Raw genomic sequence first — 25,674 nt, 5'->3', positions numbered from 1 at the left:
GGTCAGACAAGAGAATTGGGCAATGCATTGGATTGGAATCATTTTTTGATTCTTGATAAAGGGACCCAACCCAAAATGTTGACTATCAACACCTCTCCATGGATGCTGCCTGACCCCATGACCCTCAATTTCCACTTTGTTTACTCAAGATTACACCATCTGCAGTTTGTGTGTTTCTCAAGGTCCAAAATGAGTGTTTTTCATTGTATTTACAAAGGAAATAGGCAAGGATGCTAGGGAACGCAGGGATGTGACAGAGTCCATATAACAGAAGAGGTGGCTGAAAGTCTTAAAATGCAGAAAGGCAGATAATTCTCAAGGCCTGATCATTTATCTTTTAAACTTCATTTTTAATTTTGAGATTCAGCATGGTAACAAGCACTTCCGGCCCATGAGCTCACGCTACCCAAGTACCCCCATGTGACCAATTATCTTTCTAACCTTGTACGACTTTGGAAAGTGAGAGAACCCAGAGGAAACCCACAGACAAGGAGAGAACATACAAACTCCTTACAGACAGCACGGGATTCCAACCTGGGTCACTGGCGCTCTATTCACGTAGTGCTGCACTAACCATGCTGCCCATTATATGTCCAAGGTCATTGTGAGCAGCTAGAAGAGAAACTGGAAGCCCTGGCAGAGATATTTGTATCAATGTTAGCTACAAGTGAGATTCAGGAAGACTGGAGGGAGGCTAATGTTGTGCTCGATTTGAGAAAGGTGAAAGAAAAACACTGGGTACTACAAACCAGCTGACCTAATAGGAGTGAGAAGCTGATAAGTTTTAGTTTAGGACCCTTTGTTAAGACTTGAAAAAAGGTTCTGACTTGAAACACTGCCTGACCATTTCCGTTCATGGATTCTATATGACCCAGTGAGACCCTCTTGCTTCTCATTGTTTGCTCAAGGTTCCAGCCTCTACCAATGTTGCTTTGCTCTTCTGACATGAGATCTTATACTTCGACTTGAGAAGACAATACTGGTTGAATGTCTCAACCAATCATGTCCTCCCTCACCACTAAAACTTAATTATAAGGATATATTTTCATGCTCAAGCATTTACAATGAGATTCAATTGTAGCACCTTTTGAATGAGGGGTTATATTACTCAACAACTCACTCAGTTTACCATTTTGTTCCTCAAGTAACACTGGACAACAAAGATTTTGCTTCCTTAACACTTTTGGGTATATTTTATGGATTTTGGGTTGCTGATCAAAAAAAAAAGACACCTTAAAATTTTCCTATCATGAACATTTTATTTATATATAACCTATTTTTTGTGATTTTCTGTAATATTTTAAGTCTACTTCAAGCGGACAAAACCACAAAGTGCAATATGTCATTGAAAATTCATTTTCTGCATTCACACTTGGGACTTATTTCCTGCTTATCTTAGGCAGTCAGTGACAAACATGGTGAAAGGTTTCACCAGGACATTGTGACCATGGAAAAGTGGCATCAGGGCAACTGGAATCCATCAACGCATGCCAAGTATCATTGGATAGTGACACAAGGGGCATCAGATGTGGAGTACAAACAAAAACCAGCAGCAAAACATTTTTAGGTCAGTTGAAGTAACGCAATGTGTCAGCACCATTGAGCAATCAAACATGCCAAATTCAATATAAGTTAATGTTTCTCTAACTTCGTATGTGATGCAGCAAATCTGAAATTACCTTTGGGTTCAGATTAAGTTCTCAAACATAATCCAAGTTTTTTTTTTCAGGAAGCAAACTTTAAAAAAAAATGCTGTCCAGTATAATAGCAAAAGGGTGGAATTGAAAATTGCAGAACCCTCACCTGGTTGGAAACACATTAAAACAGAATGTTATCCTTGCACTGGATTAAAGCAGGAGGAATAAACCTGACAAGAGTCTGACTCATCCAAAGAATTGCTGGAAAAACTCAACAGGTAGAAATGGTCCGTCAACGTGTTGAGTCAAAACCTTCAAGACTCAAAACATTAAGTAATTCTACCTATAAACAAGAAAATCTGCAGATGTTAGGGTCAAGCACCATACACAATTTTGCTGGAGAAACCCAGCAAGTTACAACTGCCGAGTGTTTCCAGCACATTTGAAACTTGCACTATCTACCCATGGATGCTGTCTGATCACATGAGTTCCAGCAAATTTTTGGTCTGATCAAGAATTCATTATCTGCAGGTTTTGGTGTTTCTCCAACAGTCGGATTTACTTTGCCACCATGAAACAATAGCACCAATTTAAAATGTTATAGGAGTTAGTTAATGAGCCACAGGGTAGTACTGTGTCGTCATGGTTTTGATGCAGCATCAGCCAATGGCCAGAGGCAAAATTGCAGCCACAATTATTTTATCAGAGTTCACTTCAATTCCAAAGGAACCAATAATGACCAATGCATTTGCAGAAGTCTTCTCGTAATAATGTCAACATTGAATGAAAGGTTTTTAAAAGTTCACAAGACTGCACAGTACTTCTGTTCAGTATTTACCAGTGTTATTTTACACAAAGATGAGCTTGCGAGCAAAACATTTTATTTAAAATAATTTTCACTCTCCTAATCATTCTGAACAAAAATTAAAGACTCATGTTAACTTAAACCAAAGTGACAGGCTCAAATATTGTTCCTGCCAAACACATCCAACCTCTCAGGTTTGATAAGACTTAATAGAAGGAACAGAAAACAGTTTGCCACATTTAAAAAAAATCTTACCAATATAGTTGCAGAATGTGGCATATCAACCCGACAGTTTTATTTTCTGAAATGGTTTATGAAAGTGGCATTCACTATGAAGCAAAATAATTCAACATTGTTTACACACTGCGACTCAAAGGAACTGATTGTGTGCCATGACAAACCAACCATAGTGGTCTATTAAACTAGTCTTTCCAACATGCAGTAGTTAATTTCATGGACTGATTTTAATCAGTTCCAAAGTCCCCAGTGAAACCTGCAATATTTTGCAAGGAGACAATTTAAAAATAAAAGGTTGTCTAGCTGGTGGGAATGAGCTCATTGAATGGAGAGAGGTGCAAGCTCCTTCTTGAAAGATCAATTTACATCTGCCGCCTTGTATGATAGCTGTAGATTTTAATGCAGTGATCCCAGCAGTCTAACACCAGCAGCTGACCCTTTGCTGACACAGCCACACCGACAGGACACACCAGACCTTCTCGTAATAGACTGACAAAGCCACCCTCTTTGGGAAACAGGAGGATCTCCTTGCGACCACTGTCGGCAACGATGAGGTTCCCCCCCGGATCCACGCACATCCCGGCAATGCAACGGAAGTCTTCATTTTCTGCAAAGAAGTGGCTGTACTGACGGCTGAGCTGCCCCTCAGAGTTGACAGAGCCAATTGAGAAGCCACCCTCCAAGTGATGCTCATTCTGGCTGTTCTCCAGGTTCAGGCCCAGGCCCTGAGTGAAGTAGATGTTTCCATTGACATCACAGGTGACAAATTTGGGTCTCACTGCACTGCACAGCCGGGAATAGTTCACAATGCCGAAGTTACGGTCCACCGTAAGGCACCAGAGCTTCCCGCCTTCCACGTCAGTAACAACAAACTGCCCAGACGGCATTGCCGCAATGCCCCATGGCTTGGTCAACTGGTTCCTGTGAGATGCCACACATTGTCCCCCAGTGGTGTAAATTTTGATAGAGTTGTCATAGTTATCTGTAATGCCAATTAAGCCACTGCTGTTCACTGCCACAGAGAGTGGGATCAGGTTGGGGAGCTCAGCACCAAGAAAACTAAGAACAAAATTGTCAATGCTGTTTGGGCTTCTTCGAATCTCCTTCAAGAAGCCTTTGCGATTGAAGAGCTGCACTCGGAAGTTTCCTCGATCTGCCACCAGCACTTCCCCTTGCGGAGTCACGCACATACTCACCGGGAGGTGAAACATCCCAGGCAAGTTGCCGTGTGAACCAATCTTCTTCAACAACTGGCAGCACGGAGGGCCGGAGGCCATACTTTCAGGCACCCTGTGTTTCGGAGGAAAGGCTGAAAATGGAAATCTAGTAGTCTCTTTGGAAGAGTCAGTTTCTTGTACCAGCTCAGTGAGGTTAAACGTCTCCATGAGCGATTCCTCAATAGCAACAGTGCAAGGTCTGGATTCAATCTGACCAACTTCTATTGGATCCGGGTGATCCCTTTTCACAAGCTCCAGCTGCTGCAGTGTCAATTGAGTGGGGAGATTGTTGGTCAAGTCAGGGTCCTCTTCATCAATGTCTTCTTCCAGAAGTGTGGTGTCTGCCTGTTTGATTTTGGTGCTGAGGTAATCACACCTTGAGACAATCTGCACCTCTGCAATGTTGATCAGATACGCATGCTCCTCCAGGACCTGACTGTTCATCCTCTCCACTTCTGACACAGCTGATGTGAAGACCCTGCGGGATTTGGCCAGTTCCTCCTGCACTCTCCACTCAGCACGAGAATACTCCTGGTGGATCGCCTTGTACTTCGCCTGTATGTTTCTCACCACCGCATCCACCGCTGCCTTTTTGCGGTGCACGTCCGCCAGCATCTCCCGGAGTGTGGTCAACTTGGCCCCAACCTCCTTGCGCCGATGCTCAGCGGCAGCCCTGATCGGCACCACTGTGTGGCCTTGCCCTTGGTGAAGATCGACTCGGCAAGTCTCGCAAAGGACCAGGCTGCACTTTTCGCAGAAACTACGAGGCAGTCTCTTGCGGCAAACTTTACACATGACCGTACACATGGCCTCACTGAGACTGGCCGAGTCAATGATCTTTAAAACTGTCAGATTGTCCGACAGTTGGGATAAATTGCTCATCCGTGTTATTTTACTGCAGAAGGGGCAGCGTACTCCATTTATGCTGTCTGCTATGATCTTTTCCAGGCACTGCTTGCAAATGGTGTGTCCACACTGCAAGAGTTTCGGTCTTATGGCTGTCTGGTTGAAGGTCTCCATGCAGATGGGGCATTCCAACAATTCCCGAACAATATCTGCATCCAGGCTGGTCGCCATAGCCACAGCGAGGCATCCAGTTCACCTGACAGCAATCAAAGGCAACAGATTAGTGAGCTGCAGTTCAATAACTCGGGTTCTGATGAGGGGGCTCCTCAATACATTTGCATCGGCCGAGTGACTTTCCAAATGGAAACCAAACCACCTGAACAAGAAAGTTACCATCCTCATCCAAAATATCGCCTGGCAGGCCTGAGGGGATGCTGGAGACTGGTACTGTCATAACCTCATCATTTATCCACATTCTTGGAGAGAAAGTTTATGGGGAGAAGGCCAGGCAGTGGGGCTGAGTGTGAAAATGACTGAATGGCAGGGCAGGCTCAATAGCCTATTTCTGCTCCTATGTCACGGTCAGCCCAGCGTCCGGACGCACCCATGACGGTTCGATGGCAGGACTCGATAGCCTCTCACTTTGTTACTCCAACGCATTTGGAACAACTCTCTAAATTAAAGATAGAGCGTTTTGTTTAAAACTGCGGTGTGTCCAGTAGTTCCGCAATGACATTCCCAAAAGGAGATGGCATCAAACACCAAGTCTCGTCTCAGGTGTCCAATGACTGCAGTTGTGTGCACAAATGCAGCATAATTTGGCACAATGGAAGTGCTTGGGCTTCATGTCGACACATAAAGAAGGACTGTTGCAATATCAGCAGTGCCAGGCTGCGTTGTTGCAGATGCCTATGCATTTTCCCACCGGCGCGACAGGTAGGCCGCTGGCCTGCAGAGGGGAGTGTCACTGGTTTGGGGTGGTGGGGGGGGGGGGGGTGGGAAGAAAGGGTAGCGGGGCGCGGTGCTGGCCTAGCCTTGCGCGCCGTCACTCACTCGCGGGCTCCGGCCAGGGCCTCGTCCCCGGGACGCTACCTCGTCGCCCCTCTCCCGGTCCTTCCTCGCTCCTGACGCCTCCGCGCCCGCGGGGTGGTCGCTTTTTTTGGGGGGGGGACGCCGCACGCTCATTGGTTGGCGCCGCTGCCGATCAAATGACCTGGAGGGGGCCGGACGGACAGCGCACGCTCATTGGTTGGTGCCGCTGCCGATCAAATGACCTGAGGGGGCGGACGGACAGCGCACGCTCATTGGTTGGCGCCGCTGCCGATCAAATGAACTAGAAGAGGGGGGACGGACAGAGACGAACGCCTTCTGCTGTCTGAAGCCGAGGGCAGCAATGGAAGCAGCAGATAGTTAGAGGAACACATCTTTCTGTTGTTTATCTGTTGATTGCACGTTCAAACGTTATATAAAGAGCACTCCTGAGTTTCACCACTCTTCAACCATCCTGTTCGTGTTTTACTTAAATCTGAGAGCATCCTTTAAAGTGTGTGTGTGTGCTAAAGTTTTTGAAAAAGTTTCTTACCTTTCTGTCTAAGGGTTTATTTTAATTATTGTAATAATACATTGCAACTTCATGCAAATTAAGATGAACCCGTGAGAAACAGGCTTGCTTATGGAGAGACTGCAAGCTTTTTGCTCAAGGCAATTTCATGAAATCTCCTTTTTGTTGTGAATTTCACTACCGGACCACAATGAGACAGAACTTTTTTTTCTAAACTTAAACATGACATAACTTGAGAGAGCCATTGCATCAAGGTAGGTGAATTAGGATTTTTTTTTCTATTTAAATAGAATGACTTTTCGGGCCAACATGTAGTAAAGGTGACAACCCGATGTGCAGAAGTGGGAACTTGACCCACATCTGGAATTATAATTTCAAAAATAGCAGTTAATGGATTCTTTGGCTTGGCTTCGCGGACGAAGATTTATGGAGGGGGTAAAAGTCCACGTCAGCTGCAGGCTCGTTTGTGGCTGACAAGTCCGATGCGGGACAGGCAGACACGGTTGCAGCGGCTGCAGGGGAAAATTGGTTGGTTGGGGTTGGGTGTTGGGTTTTTCCTCCTTTGCCTTTTGTCAGTGAGGTGGGCTCTGCGGTCTTCTTCAAAGGAGGTTGCTGCCCGCCAAACTGTGAGGCGCCAAGATGCACGGTTTGAGGCGATATCAGCCCACTGGCGGTGGTCAATGTGGCAGGCACCAAGAGATTTCTTTAGGCAGTCCTTGTACCTTTTCTTTGGTGCACCTCTGTCACGGTGGCTAGTGGAGAGCTCGCCATATAACACGATCTTGGGAAGGCGATGGTCCTCCATTCTGGAGACGTGACCCACCCAGCGCAGCTGGATCTTCAGCAGCGTGGACTCGATGCTGTCGACCTCTGCCATCTCGAGTACTTCGACGTTAGGGATGAAAGCGCTCCAATGGATGTTGAGGATGGAGCGGAGACAACGCTGGTGGAAGCGTTCTAGGAGCCGTAGGTGATGCCGGTAGAGGACCCATGATTCGGAGCCGAACAGGAGTGTGGGTATGACAACGGCTCTGTATACACTTATCTTTGTGAGGTTTTTCAGTTGGTTGTTTTTCCAGACTCTTTTGTGTAGTCTTCCAAAGGCGCTATTTGCCTTGGTGAGTCTGTTGTCTATCTCATTGTCGATCCTTGCATCTGATAAAATGGTGCAGCCGAGATAGGTAATCTAATACCCAGTATAATTGACAAAGTCTTGAAAATATCTGTTCAATTCTTCTTGGCTTGGCTTCGCGGACGAAGATTAATGGAGGGGTAATGTCCACGTCAGCTGCAGGCTCGTTTGTGGCTGACAAGTCTGATGTGGGACAGGCAGAGATGGTTGCAGCGCTTGCAAGGGAAAATTGGTGGGTTGGGGTTGGGTGTTGGGTTTTTCCTCCTTTGTCTTTTGTCAGTGAGGTGGGCTCTGTGGTCTTCTTCAAAGGAGGTTGCTGCCTGCCGAACTGTGAGGCGCCAAGATGCACGGTTTGATGTGAGATCAGCCCACTGGCGGTGGTCAATGTGGCAGGCACCAGGAGATTTCTTTAGGCAGTCCTTGTATCTTTTCTTTGGTGCACCTCTGTCTCGGTGGCCAGTGGAGAGCTCGCCATATAACACGATCTTGGGAAGGTGATGGTCCTCCATTCTGGAAACTTCTCCAATAAAGAGCAAGACCAAAGCATATGCATTAGTGTGGCCACTTGTGATTATATCTATCACAGATACGATAAACATTAATAAAGATATGGGCCAATTTATCTTTTGACATATGAACCCAATGTACCAGTTTAAACTGAGCACATAATGAAGAGTTATTAACCATTCCAAAAATCTTTTCCCAAAGTTCCTCTGGGATAAGAGACTGAAGTTCCAATTCCCAAGTTCCTCTAATTAGAGATTAATTGCAATTTTAATAAATTATTGCAACTATTATCTATTAAACCCTTATGGGAAGGACTTAGAATCTGAAATAAAATTGCAACTTTGGCCATATTCCTGTCTGTTCCATTGCTTGGTTTGAGAGATGAGTAACACTGATCTAAAAGAAAATGAGGATTGTGAGAGATGAGTAAAACTGATATAAAAATATGAAGATGAGGAAACTAGTATAGATATATGTGTAATGAATAAAGCCAGTATGAATAGGATAAGAATAGATATTAGAATGTAGGAAGTAAAGTTAGTCTGAATAAGATAAGGGTCTTCTAGCCTTTTAGACAGAATCAGCAAGTTCTGCATATGTAATTAGTAAGCCCTAGCAAGTTCTGCATATGAAGAGGTTGTAGCCCTGAGAGTCAGGAAGGTGTGAATTAGAACAAAGGCAGGTTTGTGAATAAGGACAATAAGGATAATGACATGATGGGACACCAACCTGATACCCCTGGTTCTCCAAGTACACAGAAACAGCAAGTAGCCAGACAGGATTGCCTAATGCCAAACTCATCCAGGAGGCAGAAGAATGTAAGGGGGAGGGTATTCCTATACTGAAATCAACTGTATAAAAGTTAGGTGAGCCCCTGTGTATGTGTGTATTCCCAGGGTAAGGGGAAGCACCCAACTTTGCATTGTTGTATAATAAATGTTCTTTGTTCTCAATTTTTGTCTCGAGCAATTTCTGTGAAGGTACTTCTGTTTCTAACAAACAAGTAATCCAAGATCAAAGACAGTATGCCTTTGATTTTGTCAGTCAACCAATGTGTGCCCCTTGGATCCAGGAGGAAGGACACTTGGAACTAAACAGTTTTTGGACTGGTATTCATGAACACTGGAATGATAACCATAGCTGTCTGAAAATAAAAACAAAACAAAGAATGTTCTGCAATTTTAAAATGACTGTAAGCTTTCTTAAAAAAATAGAATAATCTAGTTAAATGGTAAAAAAAATTCTAAAAAAAATTCAAACAAAACTTACAATACACAAGTCAATTTAAAAAAAAGATAAAACAAAAAAATGAAAGGTATCTCGTTTCAAATTCTACTTTTCAAAACAAAATATATAAGACTAACATATATATCAACTCTCACCCACAAATTACATTAATTGCAAATAAATCCTAAGAAGGAGAAAGGAGTAGATATGTAAAAACAGCCAAGTCAATAGATTCAGATTGGTTATAAATCAAGTTTTTTTATCGGAGGAACTTCCATCCAGCCTCTGGGAATTCAACTACATAGGTTGACCATCCTGAAGAAAGATCTTCAAATGCACAGGAAAGCAGAGGGAAGGTCTGCATTTCCATTTGTAGAGCTCAGCCATTACTTCTTTGTATTTGCCTCTTTCATAAAGAACTTCTTGCAGGTAATCTTCCACAAAGTGAATAGCAGCTTCTTTATATTCTATAGTTCCATGCTTTCGAGCTTCACGGATAACTGCCTCCTTGGTCTGAAAATAATGAAAGCATAATAACTGGCCATGGTGCTTCTTCAGGAGGTGGTTTTTGTTTCAATGCAGGGTGTGCTTGGTTCAAGGCTGGGTGATTCTTCAAAATTCCCTTAAATGTCTCTCCCAGCATGTTGGAAAATAAAACCCAGTAGATTGTCGGAATCCAGGTTTTCTGGCAGAGCAAAGATTCTCAAATTCATCTTCAATTCCTGCTTTCCAAATCAATATATTTTTTTCTGTATTTCCCCAACAATGCTGTCATTTCCTTCAAATTCTTGTTAAATTATTTCAAATTGTTACCATGTATATCAGATACTTTTCCCAATTTCCCCACTCTGTCGTCCAAGCCTTCAAGATTCTTTTTAACATCTAAAATCTGGGTATTAGTCTCTTTAACTGAACCTCTCAAATCAACCCATTTTTTTTCCAACCTCAAGTTGGCAGCTTCCACTCTAGACATCAATTCCATGTTGCAATTCATGTTTTTGTATGCTTTAAATATGTTATAAAATAGGTTGTATCTCAAAAATGGTACATGATAGGAAAATGTTCATGCGATTTTTGTGATTAGCAACCCAAAATCTATAAAATTCACCCAACAGTGTTCAGGAAGCAAAATCTTCATTGCCAGTATTATTTTATTGTCATGTAAAAACAGAAAATTTAATATTCCATGAAATTTCCTTTATTCTCCGATAAGACTGACATCTGTGACTCTGTGGGAAGAAGCTGTTCCTCAGCCTGGTGGTGCTGGTGCCCCACCTGAATCTCTTTCTGAATCTCTTTCCCGACAGGAGCAGTTGAAAGATGCTGTGTGCGGGGTGGAAGGGGTCCTCAATGATTTTGGGTGCCCTCTTCAGACAACGATCCAGGTCGACATGTTTATCACTGAAAAACATATAAAAATGAGGGGTAATGTACAGTATACGGCCCAATGAGTTTGTTCTGTCATTCATTATGATTATGGCCTCATTCCTTGCCCTGATTCACCTGTGGTCCAAAAATTCCAATGGTCTCATCCTCGAATATTTTCAATGACTTCCTATGCACATCTTTCTGGGTTGGTGAATTTTACCAATTCACAGACTTCCAATTGAATAAAGACCTCCTCTTCATCTGTCTTGAATACATGACTGTTAATTCTGTAAATGTGCAGACTTTTAGGTTTCCTCAGCCTCTACCATGCTGAGCCCCTTTAGAATTTTATGTTTCATTAAATCACCTCATCCTTTGAAACTCCATTGAGTATCAAAATGTTCAATCTTTCCTCAAATCCCACAAATGAACCAGTGGCACTTTTTGAATAAAGAGAGCAATATTTTATTCAGTACTCCATGCGTAGTCCTACAAACACTCTCTATAGTTGCTGTGAGTCTATCCCTTTCAAGACCTCATTTGAAGCCTCAATGAAGGATTTTGGCCCATAACATCGACCATTCTTTTGATCTCACAGACGCTTTTGACCCACTGAGCCCTTTCAGCAGATTGTGTTGAGCCAACATTTTATTTGCTTTCTAATTACATGCAACAACTGCTTATTAAGTTACCGTCTTATAAACACAATGCTATTACAGTGCCAGCGACTTGGGTTTGAATTTGTCGCTGTCTGTAAGGAGTTTGTATGACCTCTGTGTGTCTGCATGGGTTTCCTCCGGGTGCTCCAATTTCCTCCACATACCCAACATGTACGGGGTTAGTCAGCTAATTGGTCATATGGGTGTACTTTGGCAACTCAGATTCGCGGGCTGGGAGGGCTTGTTATTGTGTTGAATCTCTAAATTTAAAAAAAAATTAAGTTTAAGTTTATTTTCATCTGACTGTATAGATCCAACCAGATGAAGAAATGTTTCTCTGAACCATGGTTCACACAAAATACACAGCACCATGTAATAACATATATCCATAAAAATGTAATATAAAATAAATATGTCTAAATATTTAAGAATAATTTATTTATAGGAGATGCAAGGTTACATTAATCTCACAGCCTATGGGAAGGAGCTATTTCCCACCCTGGTGGTCCTGATTTTGATGCTTCTGAACCTCTTTCTGATAGTAGTGGGTCAAAGATCCTGTGTGAAGGATAATTCATTGAGCCCTATTGAAGCAATGATCTAAGTGAATTTTGTCAAGAAAAGAAACAAAGACCTCAGTGATAATCCCAGCATTTTAAAATCCTCATTTGTATCTGGTGCAATGCTCTGCAGCTATCACACCACACAATGATGCAGCCAGACAGGACACTCTCAGTTAGGCTCCTGTAAAATGTCAAGATGAGGGTAGATAGCCTTTCATACATAAATACACACCCATCTTGTTTGATGAAAGCTTTCTGGACATGATTGTTGACATTGTGTTCTAATGGTTGCAGGTCACAAAAAGCCATGCTGATGAACAAGCTGAGAAAGTCATTCACAGAGGCTCAAAATGTTGGTTACCCTTTACTTCCCATGGATGCTGCATGACCTGCTGAGTTTCTTCAGCACGTTTCTGCATTAGAGATGGATAAACCATCTTCTGACTTTCCTCTCAACTAAAACTCTTCAGCTTTCAAAATTTGAATGAGCAAAGGGAAGCGAGGGGGACTCAGTGAGTCAGGCAGTATCCATGGAGAGAAATAGTCAATCAAACATTGACTGTCGGCTCTTGGACTGTGTAAGCAAAGTCATTGGGTGTATTTAGGGAAATGATTGACATACCTATCATTAGGTATTTGATTAATCAGGTCGTTAAGGGTTAAGGAGAAAAAGCTGGGGAGTGGGGCTGAGTGGGAGGATGGATCAGCTAATGATAGATTGCTGGGCAGACTCAATGGGCCAATAGGCATATCTCTGCTCCAATATCTTGTGATCTTGTGACCATTTCTCTTCATGGATAGTGCCTAAACTGTTGAGTGAGTCTCCTCAGCTTCTCTCTGTTTGATCAAGTTTCCACCATCCTCAGTCCTTGTAATTCTCAAGCTTGCAACATTATTTGGAATGTTCCTGTCATTCAGAACAACCTGAAAGCAAATATTTTTTTTGAAGAAATTTACTGAAAAACTCCAAGAATATATAAGAATTGTTTAAAATAATCAACAATCACTTTTTAAAATTCTTCTTCATAGCCAGGAAATCTTTGAAAGGCATGGGCTTGCAAATTCTGCTCAAGCTTAAGTTAGCCCTGGACCAAAGAGTAGATTCCTTGTATAAATGTAGGGAGTCCCAGTGAGATCAAACTCCATCACTGGATTTCCATTCAGCTAACAAAGAAGTGCTGTAGGAACTCAGCAGGTCTGACACATCCATAGGTAGTAAAGATCAAGCAACATTTCAGGTGTGAGCCCTATATCAAGACTAACATAGAATATGTGAAATTGCAAGAATAAAGGGCACAATGAGCTAGGGGAGGGCCCCAGAGGTGATAGAGTATAGGGCAGATGATGTGAATGGTGGAGAGACATGTAAATCTGACTTGATCAGGAAGGCTTAAAAGTGACTGCACTTCCTGAGAAGACTGAAGCGGGCAAGGCTACCGGCCACCATCACGTCAACCTTCTACAGGAGATCTGTCGATAGTGTCCTGGCTGGCTACATCACAGTGTGGTACAGTTGCTGCAGAGAAATAGATTGGAGGTCTATCCAGAGGACCATAAGAACAGCAGAGAGGATCACTGGAGTCTCCCTTCCTAACCCCCAACCTCCCTCAATATGATATACTGGGATCATTGTCTGAAGAGGACACACAAAGTAATTGAGGACTCTTTCCAGCCCCGCGCACAACATCTTTCACTGGCTCCTATTGAGAAAAAGATACAGGAGTATCAAAGCCTGTACTACCAGACTGACAAACAGCTTCTTCCCACAGGCAATAAGAATGATGAATGACCAAAGAAACTGCTCACACAAACCACCCAAGCCTCTCATATTCACAAAACATTATTTATTTATTTGTATATCTGAATACTTGTTCTGCACTGTTTGACTGGTTATGTCTCTGCGTGTTTTGCATCGAAGACCGGAGAACACTGTTTTGTCCGGTTGCAATCAGATGACAATAAACTTGACTTGAGACGAAGAAACTATCGGGGGGGGGGGTGCGTTTTGGGGGGGAGAGAGGCAGTTACCTAAAATTAGAGGTCAATGCTCATTTGAGATGCCGTATTCAGCTGGATTCCTATTGGCACAGCCCACATATAATGGAGGATTTCAGCTGGTACTTTTGGAACTTATGTTTCTGTCACTTATGAGTGTACATGCCAGCTGATTAATGCTTAACTATCAGCAAGATTTGATCAATTGTTTTCGATCAAAGGATTCCTAACAGTCAAGGTTGTCCTGGTTTATTGCAACAGTCAATGCATATTGCCTAAGGCATGGCTGTTGGGAAGTCAGAGAAAAGTGAATCTCCCTCAGAGCACTAAAATTACTGAAGGTGTAAATCCAGAGATCAGCTGTTTCCTGAACTTGTGTAATGCTATTTTATGATTTCATTGTAAAACAGTGAAAATGAGAGGAAGTGACAGAAGCATTCTGCAGAATACATTTCTCAAGAGGAAGACTGCTGGGCTGTCAAAACCTAGCTAGAAAGCTTAAAAACAAAAAAACCTTTGGAACAAGGAATGCATTTTAAGAAAGCATTTGATGACAAATGGAAATGTACAGGGTAAGGCAAGGCAGTGATTCGGGAATTACCTGACGAATCTCAGTGGGATGCCATTCAGAAGGGAATAACATCGGCACAGTGGGAACTCATCGAGCTGTTGCCTCTCAGCTCTAGGCTCCCAGCTTCATTCCTGATCTCTAGTGCTGTTTGCATGGAACTTGGACCATCCACTTGTGGCCACATGCACTTCGGTTTGCTCCCACAAACATGTGGGTTGTTAGGTTAATGGGCCACTGTCATTCATCCCAAGTGTATAGCTAAGTGGTACAATCTGGAGTTGGAGAGGTTGGGAAGTAGAATTAAGGGAAATGTGGGAGGAGTAAAGCCGGATATAGGATTGTGCAAATGGGTGATTGATGGTTTGAGTGGAATTTTTGGGCCGAAGAGACTGTTTCTGTGCTGGATCCACGAGAAGAAAACATGGAGTCTTCAGAATGTTGGCCTAACATAACTTTATGTTTATCAGGTACTCTTCAGGTATACATTTTGAGTATCTTGAAGCACACAGACATTCTCTCTAGTTTTCAAATTCTACTCCATAAAATATATCTGCTGAATATTATTTAATACAACTTTTACTATCTTTTATACATGCCATTCATTTCCTGATAGTATTATGCTACTATTTTAAATGCTTGCTTTTAGAATTTAGGATATTTCTAATCAGTGCTGGCCGTTGCTTGCCCTGATTTGTTGGATTAACACAGAAATTGCAGCTGCCATGATACAGAGCAAATGATGAGAACCTGGAGAGACTCAAAGTCCACCTGACTTTACTGCCATTGCTTTCCATAATTTCTGCCTTTTCCACCTCAAGTATACATGTGGCCTACTGTTTACCTGCTCTGAAGCAGCATCCATGGAGAGAGATGGCCAGTCAATTGTTCCTATCCAACATAGTTGTCTTATTAGGGCATGACTGTTGGAAATGGTGGCCTGAGAGGGGACTCTGACACAGAGTTGCTTATACTGTCATTGGATGTGGAGGAGTTTGCAGAGACAGTGTGCTGGTGTTTCTCCATTGCCTCAAGGCTGTATATAGCCCAGATCCCAAAAGAATCACAGCTACCCAGTAGACTATGAGGAATGTAAAAACAGAATGCTGGAGAAACTCAGCAGGTCAAACAGAGTAATTTATATTCAAGATCAAATTCAAAATTCAAGATTCAATTTGTTATCATAGGACACTGTTTTATTACTATTACATGAAATTCCTTTCTGCCTGCTGCAAGGCAGGTTGCTTAAGTCCCTCTTAAATTTCTTACAATCAGAACTACAGTCATACTTACATTCAGAGAAAGAGAACAAAGAGAGTCCCCCCAGAGATGCCGAGTGCCCGTAGATTCACCTCCAAGGCTTCTTCATCCTTCACAACCATAGAGTCCAGTCCAAACCATTGGTGACCTGAGCTCCAGATCTGAACCTCCGACACGGTCAGGGCCCTTCAGCACCCTCGTTAACCCCTCAGGTCCCGTTTCCAATACCTGGTACTCCTCCGGCCAGTTCGAGCTAGTCTCCAGCAGCCCACAGCTCCATGGGTTCCTTGCCTGGAGTCGCCAGCAGCCCACTGCTTACACTGGTCCCTCAGCCCCAGAGCCTCCTCACTGATCCACCTCCGTGGTCAGAGTCGCATGGGTGGTCTCTTCCACTTCTACTCAGTCAGGGATGATCTTCCCAACCTGTGGCACCCTGCTCCAGTCTTCTGCTTCCCCGGAGTCTGCAGCCCCTCACGGCTGCTGCCAATTAATAGATGCCACCATCTTGGGTTCAGACCCCGAGGATGTGAGACTTCAAATAAAACCACCGTCATCTCCCTCAACGGGTTGTTCCGAATCTGCGTGGAGCCAACACCAGTGAACTGAGTGGCTGTACCCCGCGGGAGCACTGCATCTCTGCTCCCTTGTTCCCTGAGCATCTGCCATCAGCAGTGCTGCTGCTACAGTGGTTCCAGTAGTGCTGGCAGCTTCACAGAGTAGCAAAATTACATATTTCAAAGAATCATAACCATCGTTTTGGGCTTGATCCCTTCAACAAGATATGACAATCCTTGATATATCCGCTTATACCTTGATGAAGGGCTCAAGCCCGAAATGTTGGTTATTATCTTTATCTTTGCTATATTAAGTACTTTGTTTGACCTGCTGAGTTTCTCTAGCATTGAGTTTTTACTTCAAAAACGGTGTCTGCAGACTTGAGTGTTTTATTCCTGATCGTAAGGACTGTGACAGGTTTATGGTCTTGTCAGTTCTGAAGCTTTGTTTATTCTAATGTTCATTCACGGCTCACCCCAAAGCCCAGTCATTAGATTTGTAGAATAAAGGGGTGGTGGTTGGTCAGCACAGATTCAGTGGGGCAAAACACCTTCTGTGCTGTATCACTCTGTGATAACATCATAGACTCATCTGGTATAGCTGAGTTCAGGTGTCAAATTAACATCTTTGGAGAGAGAGAAAAAAAGAGGAAAATCTGTTGATGTTTAGAGTTTGAGGTTGGTCTTTTTAAGAGAAGCAAGTTTGTTGATATCGTAAAGTGGACCTGAGATTACTTGACAGATGAGTGCAAATATGATTACAAATTTCACCATACTTTATTGTTGCTTTGCAAAGCATGAGAACTCTGTTACAGCAGGAAGCACTGGCACAAGCAGCTAGTCTCACCACAAGGAAGTGTGCCGCGTGGCTCACAGGTTGCGTACAAACTTCCAGCTTTCCAGAACTTTCAAACAGAATTTCACAATCCCTTTCTATATAATCACATGTTTCTTAATATGCTTCGTAGGATTTGTTACACTGGGTCATGTCTCTTCCCCAATGGTAATAGTCATATCCTGTCTTTGCCAAAATTAGGAGTTGTTCTTCACAACAAACTTTAGCCTTGCTGAATCATCAACATACACAATGGAATGCACTCTGCTTCTCTACTTTTGTCAATATTTTAAGCCTCACATTTTCAGACGTATCCAGCTTCATACACAATATTCTCATTGGTAGTAACAGCAAAGAACAGACATAAACTATGGATGTGCACTGTGCGATCATTTATTAACTGTATTTCACTGAGGAAAGTGGCTCAGAGCTGATCAATGAATGTGAAGGTACTCACTGATCCCTGAAAAGTTCATGTGGAGATGAGTTGGAGGCTTGATAGTATGTTAAAAATCTGAAATTAAATGTTTTCATAATATTACTGATTAATGGATTAGAGATACAGTAAAATCCCTGGGAATTGGTGATGCTGGATAAATGAATTTACCATTTACTTGAGATTGCCCGTTGTATGATTGGTAAACTAACTGTGAGACGTGCCAGTTTTAAACCTCCATATTTTTTACCTATTTATTTTCAGAATTTTTTTTTTTTTTTTGCTGGTTGCTTGAATTCCAGCTAAAGGGGTTTTACTGTAAGGGAATTGTGCTGATTTGTCTATAGAAAGTTTTATAGTTCTTTTCTAGTGAGAATATTGAGGTCAGACCAAAGATTTATGTTGTCATCTGTAATTTTGTTCCTTTAATTTAATTTAGACATACAGCACAGTAACAGGCCCTTTCAACCCATGAGCCTGTGCTGCCCCTAAACACCCACTTGACCAACAGTCATAATGCATTTTTAATGGTGGGAGGAAACCAAAGCACCCAGAGGAAACCTACATTGGGAGAATATACAAGCCCAATACAGATAGCGTCAGATTCGATCCACGGTCACTGGCGCTGTAACAAAGTTGCACTGACCACTATGCTAACTATAGCATTATGAGAGTGTTGATATTTCTCAGGAGAGAATTGATTGAGAAGTATTGTGGAACAAAGTAATCACTTACAACAGAGAAGTGTGCTGGAGAAACTCAGCAGGCCATGTAGCATTCATCAGAAGTAAAGGGAAACCAATGTTTCGGCCTTGGGCCCTTTGCCTGGCCCATACTTGGAGAAAAGACCTGGCTACCCTTTACTCCCGATGGATGCTGTGTGAACTGCCGAGTTTCTCCAGTATATTTGTGGATTGTACTCGATCCCAGCATCTGCAAACTTTCTTGTTTTTCTTCTCTTTGGCTTGGCTTCGCGGACGAAGATTTATGGAGGGGGTAAAAAGTCCACGTCAGCTGCAGGCTCGTTTGTGGCTGACAAGTCCGATGCGGGACAGGCAGACACAGTTGCAGCGGCTGCAGGGGAAAATTGGTTGGTTGGGGTTGGGTGTTGGGTTATTCCTCCTTTGTCTTTTGTCAGTGAGGTGGGCTCTGCGGTCTTCTTCAAAGGAGGTTGCTGCCCGCCAAACTGTGAGGCGCCAAGATGCACGGTTTGAGGCGATATCAGCCCACTGGCGGTGGTCAATGTGGCAGGCACCAAGAGATTTCTTTAGGCAGTCCTTGTACCTTTTCTTTGCTGCACCTCTTTCACGGTGGCCAGTGGAGAGCTTGCCATATAATACGATCTTGGGAAGGCGATGGTCCTCCATTCTGGAGACGTGACCCACCCAGCGCAGCTGGATCTTCAGTCTTCGTGTTTGGCACTGGACTAATGGTGACTCTTAGTTTGCCTTTATGGGCAAACAAGAGTAAACAAATTTTCTATATTTATATACATGACAATAAAGGAACCTTGAATAGAATTTATGAAGCCAAGCATTTAAAGTATTTAAAATATTTGGATTAAAGGTTTTGATTCACTCATGCCTCCAGTTTACGGTCAGGAAAGTTCTGAATTGAACAATATTGCATGAAATGTTTTGATGGACAAACATAGGAACATAAGAAGTGGAAGTACAAAACGAGACTCAGACCCCTGACTTCACTCCATTATGCAATGGGATAATGGTTGTGTAGCGGGGTCACTACTGCTACAGCCAGGTTATAGCTCACATTTATAGTTCCTAGACTGTAGCTCAAGACTCGTGGAAGAAAGAAGACATGCACACTGGTAGAAAGTATTTGACACTGCGTTTATTCAGGGGCAGCTCTCCCTTTCATAGTGAGCTCGGCCACGCCAGCACCCGGGTGTGGCTTGAGCAGGCCAGCCACTGATTGTTCGGTTCCAGCATCTGGGCCCCAATTAGGATCTGCTGACGGTTATTGGCCAGTTTCACCATTCCACCTCTGGAAACAGGCGTCTCAGCCTTGCTGGTTACCACGTTCAATGGGCCTTTCTGGTGTTGGCCTAAAGTGTGGGCCGTGGGCTGCTACAGTTGATCATTTATTCGAGATTCAAGATTCAATTTATTATTATTGTAATAAAACAGTGTCATATTACATGAAATTTCTTTTTGCCTGCTGCAAGGTGGACAGATTCACCACTGGCAGGAATTGCCTAAGTACCTCACAGTCAGAGAGAGAGAGAGAAGCAAATGACAGTCCCCCAAGTCACCGAGTGTCTGTAGATTTTCCCTCAGCTCTTCCTCAGCCCTCACAGCCACACAGAGGTCAGTCCAAACCATTGGAAACCTGAGCTCCAGATCCAAACCTCTGACACTGTCAGGAACTGTTCAATGCCCTCGGCATCTCCTCGTATCCCATTTCCAGGTACCCCTCCAACCAGTTTGAGCCTGTCTCCAGCAGTCCGCAGCCCAGCATGAGACTCCCATCATCAGTCTCCACAGCCCACAGATTTTCCATGGGTTCCTCGCTTTCGTGTCACTGGCAGCCCGCAGGATGCCCTCAGCGGCAGCCCCCGTCACTGGTCCACCACTGTGGTCACTGTCCCACGGGTCAACTCCTCCACTTCTCCTCCTCAGATGGGGGGTGATTTTACCACTTCCCTGGAGTCTGCAGCCCCTCATGGCTGCTGCCAATTAATAGATGCCACCATCTTGGGCTCACGGAATTTCAATAAAACCATTGTCAGCTCCCTCAATGGGATGTTCGAAGCCCGTGAGGAGTTGAGGGCAGTCAACTTGGCGGGGTGACCCCACGGGAATGCTGCATCTCTGTTCCCTGCGGGTCTGCTCTAGCAACAGCTTTATCTCAGCTCACTTTTGGGCTGTCTCCCCATAATCATCTGATTTCTTTAATATCCAAGTTTATTGATCTTTGTCTAAGATATACATTCAACGAGAAAATTCCAAATATTTACTACCCTTAGGTTAAGAACTTTCTTCTCATCTCAATCCTGCATGCTTGACACCTTGTTTTAGACACTCCAGCCAGGGAGGGAAACCTACATCTTACTTTGTGAAAGTCTTTGTAGGTTTCAATGTACAGATTCTCATTCTTTGAAATTCAAAAGGGGATGGGACCAATCTGTGTAACATTTCTTTTTTTTTTAACAAAGCTGCTATGCCAAGAGACAATTCACTGACATTTCACTGCATAGTTTCTATATAAATTAAATCCTTTTTTGGGTAGGGAGACCAGGTCGGCCCAGGGTCCTACATATTTCCAGCAAGGTATCTTTACTCCAACATTCAAATCCTCTTGGAGTAAAGTCCAACAGTTTATTTGCCATCCCAACTGTTTGCTGTTCCTGCAGATTAAAATTCAGTGATTTATTTACACATCCTGGTGAATAGGGATCATTTTCAGCCCCTCATCATATAAAATATACTTAGCATTGCAATCTTTTTGACTAAAAAGTATGACTTTATTTTTTTTCACATTACATTTCAACTTCAAACATTCTTGCCTTATGAGCTTGCCCGTTGGGACCTCCCTGTATCCTTCAGAGGCCACTCTGCAGCCCAACTTTGTGTCATCTGGAAAGTTTGCCATTTTAAACTTGGTTCTCTCCCCCCCTTCACCTATAGTCAAGTCCAGTTTATTGTCATCTGACTGCACAAGTACAACCTGTTGAACTGCCTTCTCTGGTCCTCAGTGCAAAACATGCAGAACCAGAGCCAAACTTAACACACATACAGACAAACAATACATATCTGTACTCATATTTACAGATAAATAAATAAATGTTGTTTCATAAATATGAGTCTTGGATGGTTAGTGCGAGCAGTTCCTTTGGTGCTCAGCATTCTCAATGTCTTTGGGAAGAAGCTGTTCCTCAGCCTGGTGGTGCTGGCTCTGAACCTCCTATATCTCTTTCCTAATGGGAGTAGCTGAAAAATGGTGTGTGCAAGGTGGAAGGGGTGCTCAATGATTTTGCACACCCTCTCAGACAACAATTCCAGTAGATCACATCAATGGTAGGGGGATGGGGAGGAGGGAGATTCCAGTGATTTTCTCTGCCACTCTTATCTGGTTAGACCTTCGATCCATTTCTCAGCAGCAATCATACTACATTATGATACTGCTCCAAAAGGTGGACATAATGGTGGCTTCCCCGCTTCAGTCTTCTCAGAAAGTGACAACTGAGGAGGTGTTGTGTGTCCACAATTGATCACTAGTTAAGTGAACTTCAAGAAACTTGGTGCTCTCCACTTCAGAGTTATAGATGTGAAGTGAAGGGTGGTGATTCCTGGCCATCCTGAAGTTTAACCCCTTCATCTTATCCATGTTAAGACTCAGGTTTTTACTCTCACACCATATCACATGACTTTTTAAAATATTTTATTTATCAGTTTTCAAACTCAAACTCATACAGTGATCAATGTTCCTAAAAACTTACAGTCATCATTTCTATACAAGTTTCACCATCAAGTTCGAGCCCCGTTTTTTCTACCCCTCCCTATCTCTGATATTATACATAATGGACCACATAACAACTGACATTCAAGACACTCACAACAAAGGTTAAAAACCTAAATCGGATACGTGGTTTTGTTATACCCCGGCAGCCCATAACACAGCCATTGTCTTATTCATAGTCTTCTATATTCTTTTTTTCCTGGATTGGGATGGGATGGGGTTAGGCAATGAGACAGGATGGTACACTCTATAATGGTGCACCTATGAAGTTTAGACATTATTTCCAAATTTTAAGGAAGCTACTCTATTTTTTCCTAAGATTATAAATGATCTTCTCCAGGGGAACACAGCTCTGCATTTCTTCATTCCAGCACACAGTGCTCAAGCTGGAGTCAGATTTCCAGGTAACTGCTGTGCACTTCCTGGCCACTGCCAATGCGACCATTACAAATTGGATTTGAAGTATGGACAATTTCATTGAAAGTCTTGTGTCCATCATATTTCCCAGCAGGAATAACCCTGGATCCTGTGGGAATTCTTTGCCTATGATTTTCCCCAGTGCTTCACCCAGGTCCACCAAAAAAGGCCTCACCTTGGTAAATATCCGAGTTGCATGCACGAAAGTTCCTGTCGCAATGTCACATCTGAAACATTGGTCTGAGATTTCTGATTTTGATCTGTTCAATTTTTGCGGCGTTAGATATAGCTGCTGAAGAAAGTTGTACTGCACTGGCCTATTCCATGAGTTAATGATTGCCATCATGTTGACACATGTTGACCAACACCACTCGTCAATTGTTTTTACCAAATTCGACTCCCACCTCTGCCTTGGACTTGTGAAGGGCTGCTTTAGCCACCCCATCCCCACCTGAAGTAAGAAATACATTGCCAAATTAAACTTCCATGTGTTCCTCCTTTGAATCAGGGTGGCTATGTCATTGCACTCTGGTAGGGCCATAGTTGGACCTAGTTTGTCCCTCAGAAAATATCTTATTTGTAGATAGCAGTGAAACATCTTATTTGATTAACTATATTTATTTCTAAGCTGCTCAAACGTCATTCACAGTTCTCTATGCACTGGATGCCATTATGATGCCAAGTGTCTAAGATCTAGTTACCCTCAGTCACTTTATTCGGAACTGGGGTGTGTTTGGTGATAGCCCCAGTTTGAGCCCTATATGTTCATTCATGTTCTTACAAATTAAAATTACTTGGTTTAGTATAGGGCTGCCTTTCTTTTCGGACAACAATTTAGAATTCCATGTAAATAAAGTCCTCTGCTACCTTCTCCCCCACCACATGCAGATCAATTTGTGCCCTCTCAAATAGCGATGAGATGTATCTCAACTGGGTTTCCCTATAATATTTCTTAAAGTCTGGCAATTGCAATCCGCCCAGACTGAAATCTCAAGTTAATTTTTCCATAGAGACCCTGGCCACCTTACCATTCGATAAAAATCTTAGCACACAAGAAAGTAATTTCTGGATGAATCCCCAGGGCAACACCACAGGAAATGTCTGGAAGAGGTACTGAAGTCTTGGCAACACATTCACTTTAACAGAGTTAACCTTGCCTACTAGTGTCCTCCTCAATCTTCTCGAGCAAGGGGGTATAGTTTAACCCATATAAATTAATCAAGTTATTATTCACCCTCACTCCTAGGGATTTAATCCCATTTTGCGGCCACTTGAAGCAACTGTTTTCCTTCTATTGACTATAATCTCCTTTCATAGTGGTATCATTTCGCTCTTCTCCCAACTAATCTTACACCCAAAGATTTCCCCATAGTCCTCCAGAGTAGAGTGCAACTTGGCCAGTGAGTTCTCTGGGTCTGTCATATATATCAGCATGTCATCCTCATTGATTTTATGCTCCTGCTGACCTGCTCTAAATCCCTTGATGTCTGGATCTTGTCTTATGGCCTTGGCCAAGGGCTCCATAGCTAGTACAAATAGAGATGGGGATAACGGGAACCCTTATCTACTAGATCTTCACAGTGGGAAGGGTGACAAAATTTGACCATTGGTCACACTTTAGCCTTGGACCCATGACACAACATCACATGATTTTCCACCTCTTCTTTTTAGTGTGACTGATTGTTGATGCTAATGAGGCCAACTCCTGTTGTACCATCTGCAAACTTGATGACACTGATTGTGCTGGACCTGGCGGTGTAGTTGTGGGTCAGTAGCATGAACTGATGTGGGCTGAGCACACAGCCCTGAGTTGTGCCAGTGCTTAGCGCGATGGTAATCAATGTTCTGCGACTGACCCGGACAGACTACGGTCTTTCTGTTAGGGAGTCAAGAATCCAGTTACAGAGAGGAATGTTGAATCCCAGCGAGGACGGCTTCTCCACCAGCCTCTGGGAAATGATCGTATAAAATGCTGAGCTGAAGTCAATGAACATCAGCATGGCATATGAGATGTCATGCTCCAGGTGGGTCAGGACAGAGTGAAAGGACAAGGCTGTACAATCATATGTGGAAGTGAACCCTAGCACCTCTGTGGCACCTCACCAGGAAAACCTTGTACTTAAAATGTTTTGTTTATTCACACTTTCTATGTCCTCTCTGTTAATCAATCCAGGCATTTGTATTAGCTCCAATCCCAGGTGCTGTAATTTTGGTTTATAGCTGTGATGTAAGTTTCCACTGGTTCCTCATTCTCCCAGTTTCAACATCAACACTAACAGATTTATCAAACAGCATTTCCCTTTCAGGAATCCTGATTAGCTCTGACCAGTCCAAACCGTATATTTTCAGACTCTGAATTTATTGTCATGTATGTCATGAACTTTGGTGTTTTGCGGGAGCATTTATATTATACTAATCTTTAGAGTTCTGCTTCCGTAGAACTTGGTTTTTAATTTAAATTTAGCCATAGAGCAGAGTAACAGACCCTTTCAGTCCATCCTGCCCAATTAAGCCCAATCAACCTATAATTTTGGATGGTGGGAGGAAACCCATGGTGACACATGAAAGCTCAGATTCAAACCCTGTTTTCTGGCACAGCAACATCTTTGTGGTTAGTGCTCACGTATGTAACAACGGACTTACATTTTCTACCTTTCTCTCCATGGGAACCATTGCAGTATCTGTAAAATTTTGTGAGGTTGATGAACTCATCATGCATTCTGAAGCTGCAGACTGTTGTGATATCAATGTCAGTGATATTGACAGAGAATTGAAGCAAATGGTGGTATCATCTATCAGATCGTGATCGTTCACATGCCTCGCTGAGATTTCGGAGAGTTTCAGATGAGGGTGCAGACAAGTGGAAGTTATCGATTGTCCTTGATTGGTTGACATATTTTCAGAAGATTAACTGATAGTTACACTGCATTTGGCATCGGTGATGGTGTGAAACATGTGATATTGATTCAGCCTTTCCTTATACTTCTCCCCTGTGACAGCTGAATGCATATTGGTCATTTTACATCATCACACAAGGATGAAATGATTCCTTTTTATTGAAATTTCAAGTGTGATGCAAAGAAAAGATCAATCTCCTCTCGAAGCTGTTGTTTCTTGAACAGTTTATAAATGTTCAGGCCTCATTTTGTTGCATCTAGTAGCTTGCTTCACACCATCCCTATGTAAGATAAGCTAACCTGATACAACCTTAACTTTTCAGAGAGGGAAGCCGGCTATCCTTATCCAAAAATGCTGCTGCAGGAACAGTCTCTGTAATAAAAAACAGATACCACGCGCTGACACTTATCCAGATCCGAACCTCCTCTCTCTGCTTTTTGGCAAACAGGGAATGGTCTCCCCATTTTCTGGTG

General features: G+C 43.0%; 2 protein-coding genes and 1 long non-coding RNA gene across 21 annotated transcripts in view; 1 reads left to right on the top strand and 2 right to left on the bottom strand.

Annotated features, from left to right (window-relative positions):
- Positions 1–25,674, top strand: part of LOC138760976 (astrotactin-2-like) — a 1,981,947-nt gene that overhangs the window by 1,263,005 nt on the left and 693,268 nt on the right. The window lies entirely within an intron of this gene.
- trim32 (tripartite motif containing 32) lies at positions 2,502–5,912 on the bottom strand. The gene is made up of 2 exons (XM_069932549.1): positions 5,796–5,912; positions 2,502–4,998 (listed from the first exon to the last, which is right to left on the bottom strand). The coding sequence occupies exon 2, from the start codon at positions 4,971–4,973 to the stop codon at positions 3,042–3,044; it is 1,932 nt and encodes a 643-aa protein (XP_069788650.1). The 5' UTR covers positions 4,974–4,998; positions 5,796–5,912; the 3' UTR covers positions 2,502–3,041.
- On the bottom strand, positions 9,408–22,638 carry LOC138761057 (uncharacterized). The gene is made up of 2 exons (XR_011356092.1): positions 22,479–22,638; positions 9,408–10,570 (listed from the first exon to the last, which is right to left on the bottom strand). It is a non-coding gene; the product is annotated as an uncharacterized lncRNA (long non-coding RNA).

This window comes from Narcine bancroftii, chromosome 1, assembly GCF_036971445.1.
Source record: "Narcine bancroftii isolate sNarBan1 chromosome 1, sNarBan1.hap1, whole genome shotgun sequence".
NCBI lineage: Eukaryota > Metazoa > Chordata > Chondrichthyes > Torpediniformes > Narcinidae > Narcine > Narcine bancroftii.
Note: the sequence above shows the minus strand (reverse complement) of the source record. Positions and strands in the feature narration are given on the sequence as shown.

Excerpts from the sequence above, each read along its gene's own strand:
- trim32 (XM_069932549.1), bottom strand. The coding sequence starts at position 4,973 with ATGGCGACCAGCCTGGATGCAGATATTGTTCGGGAATTGTTGGAATGC.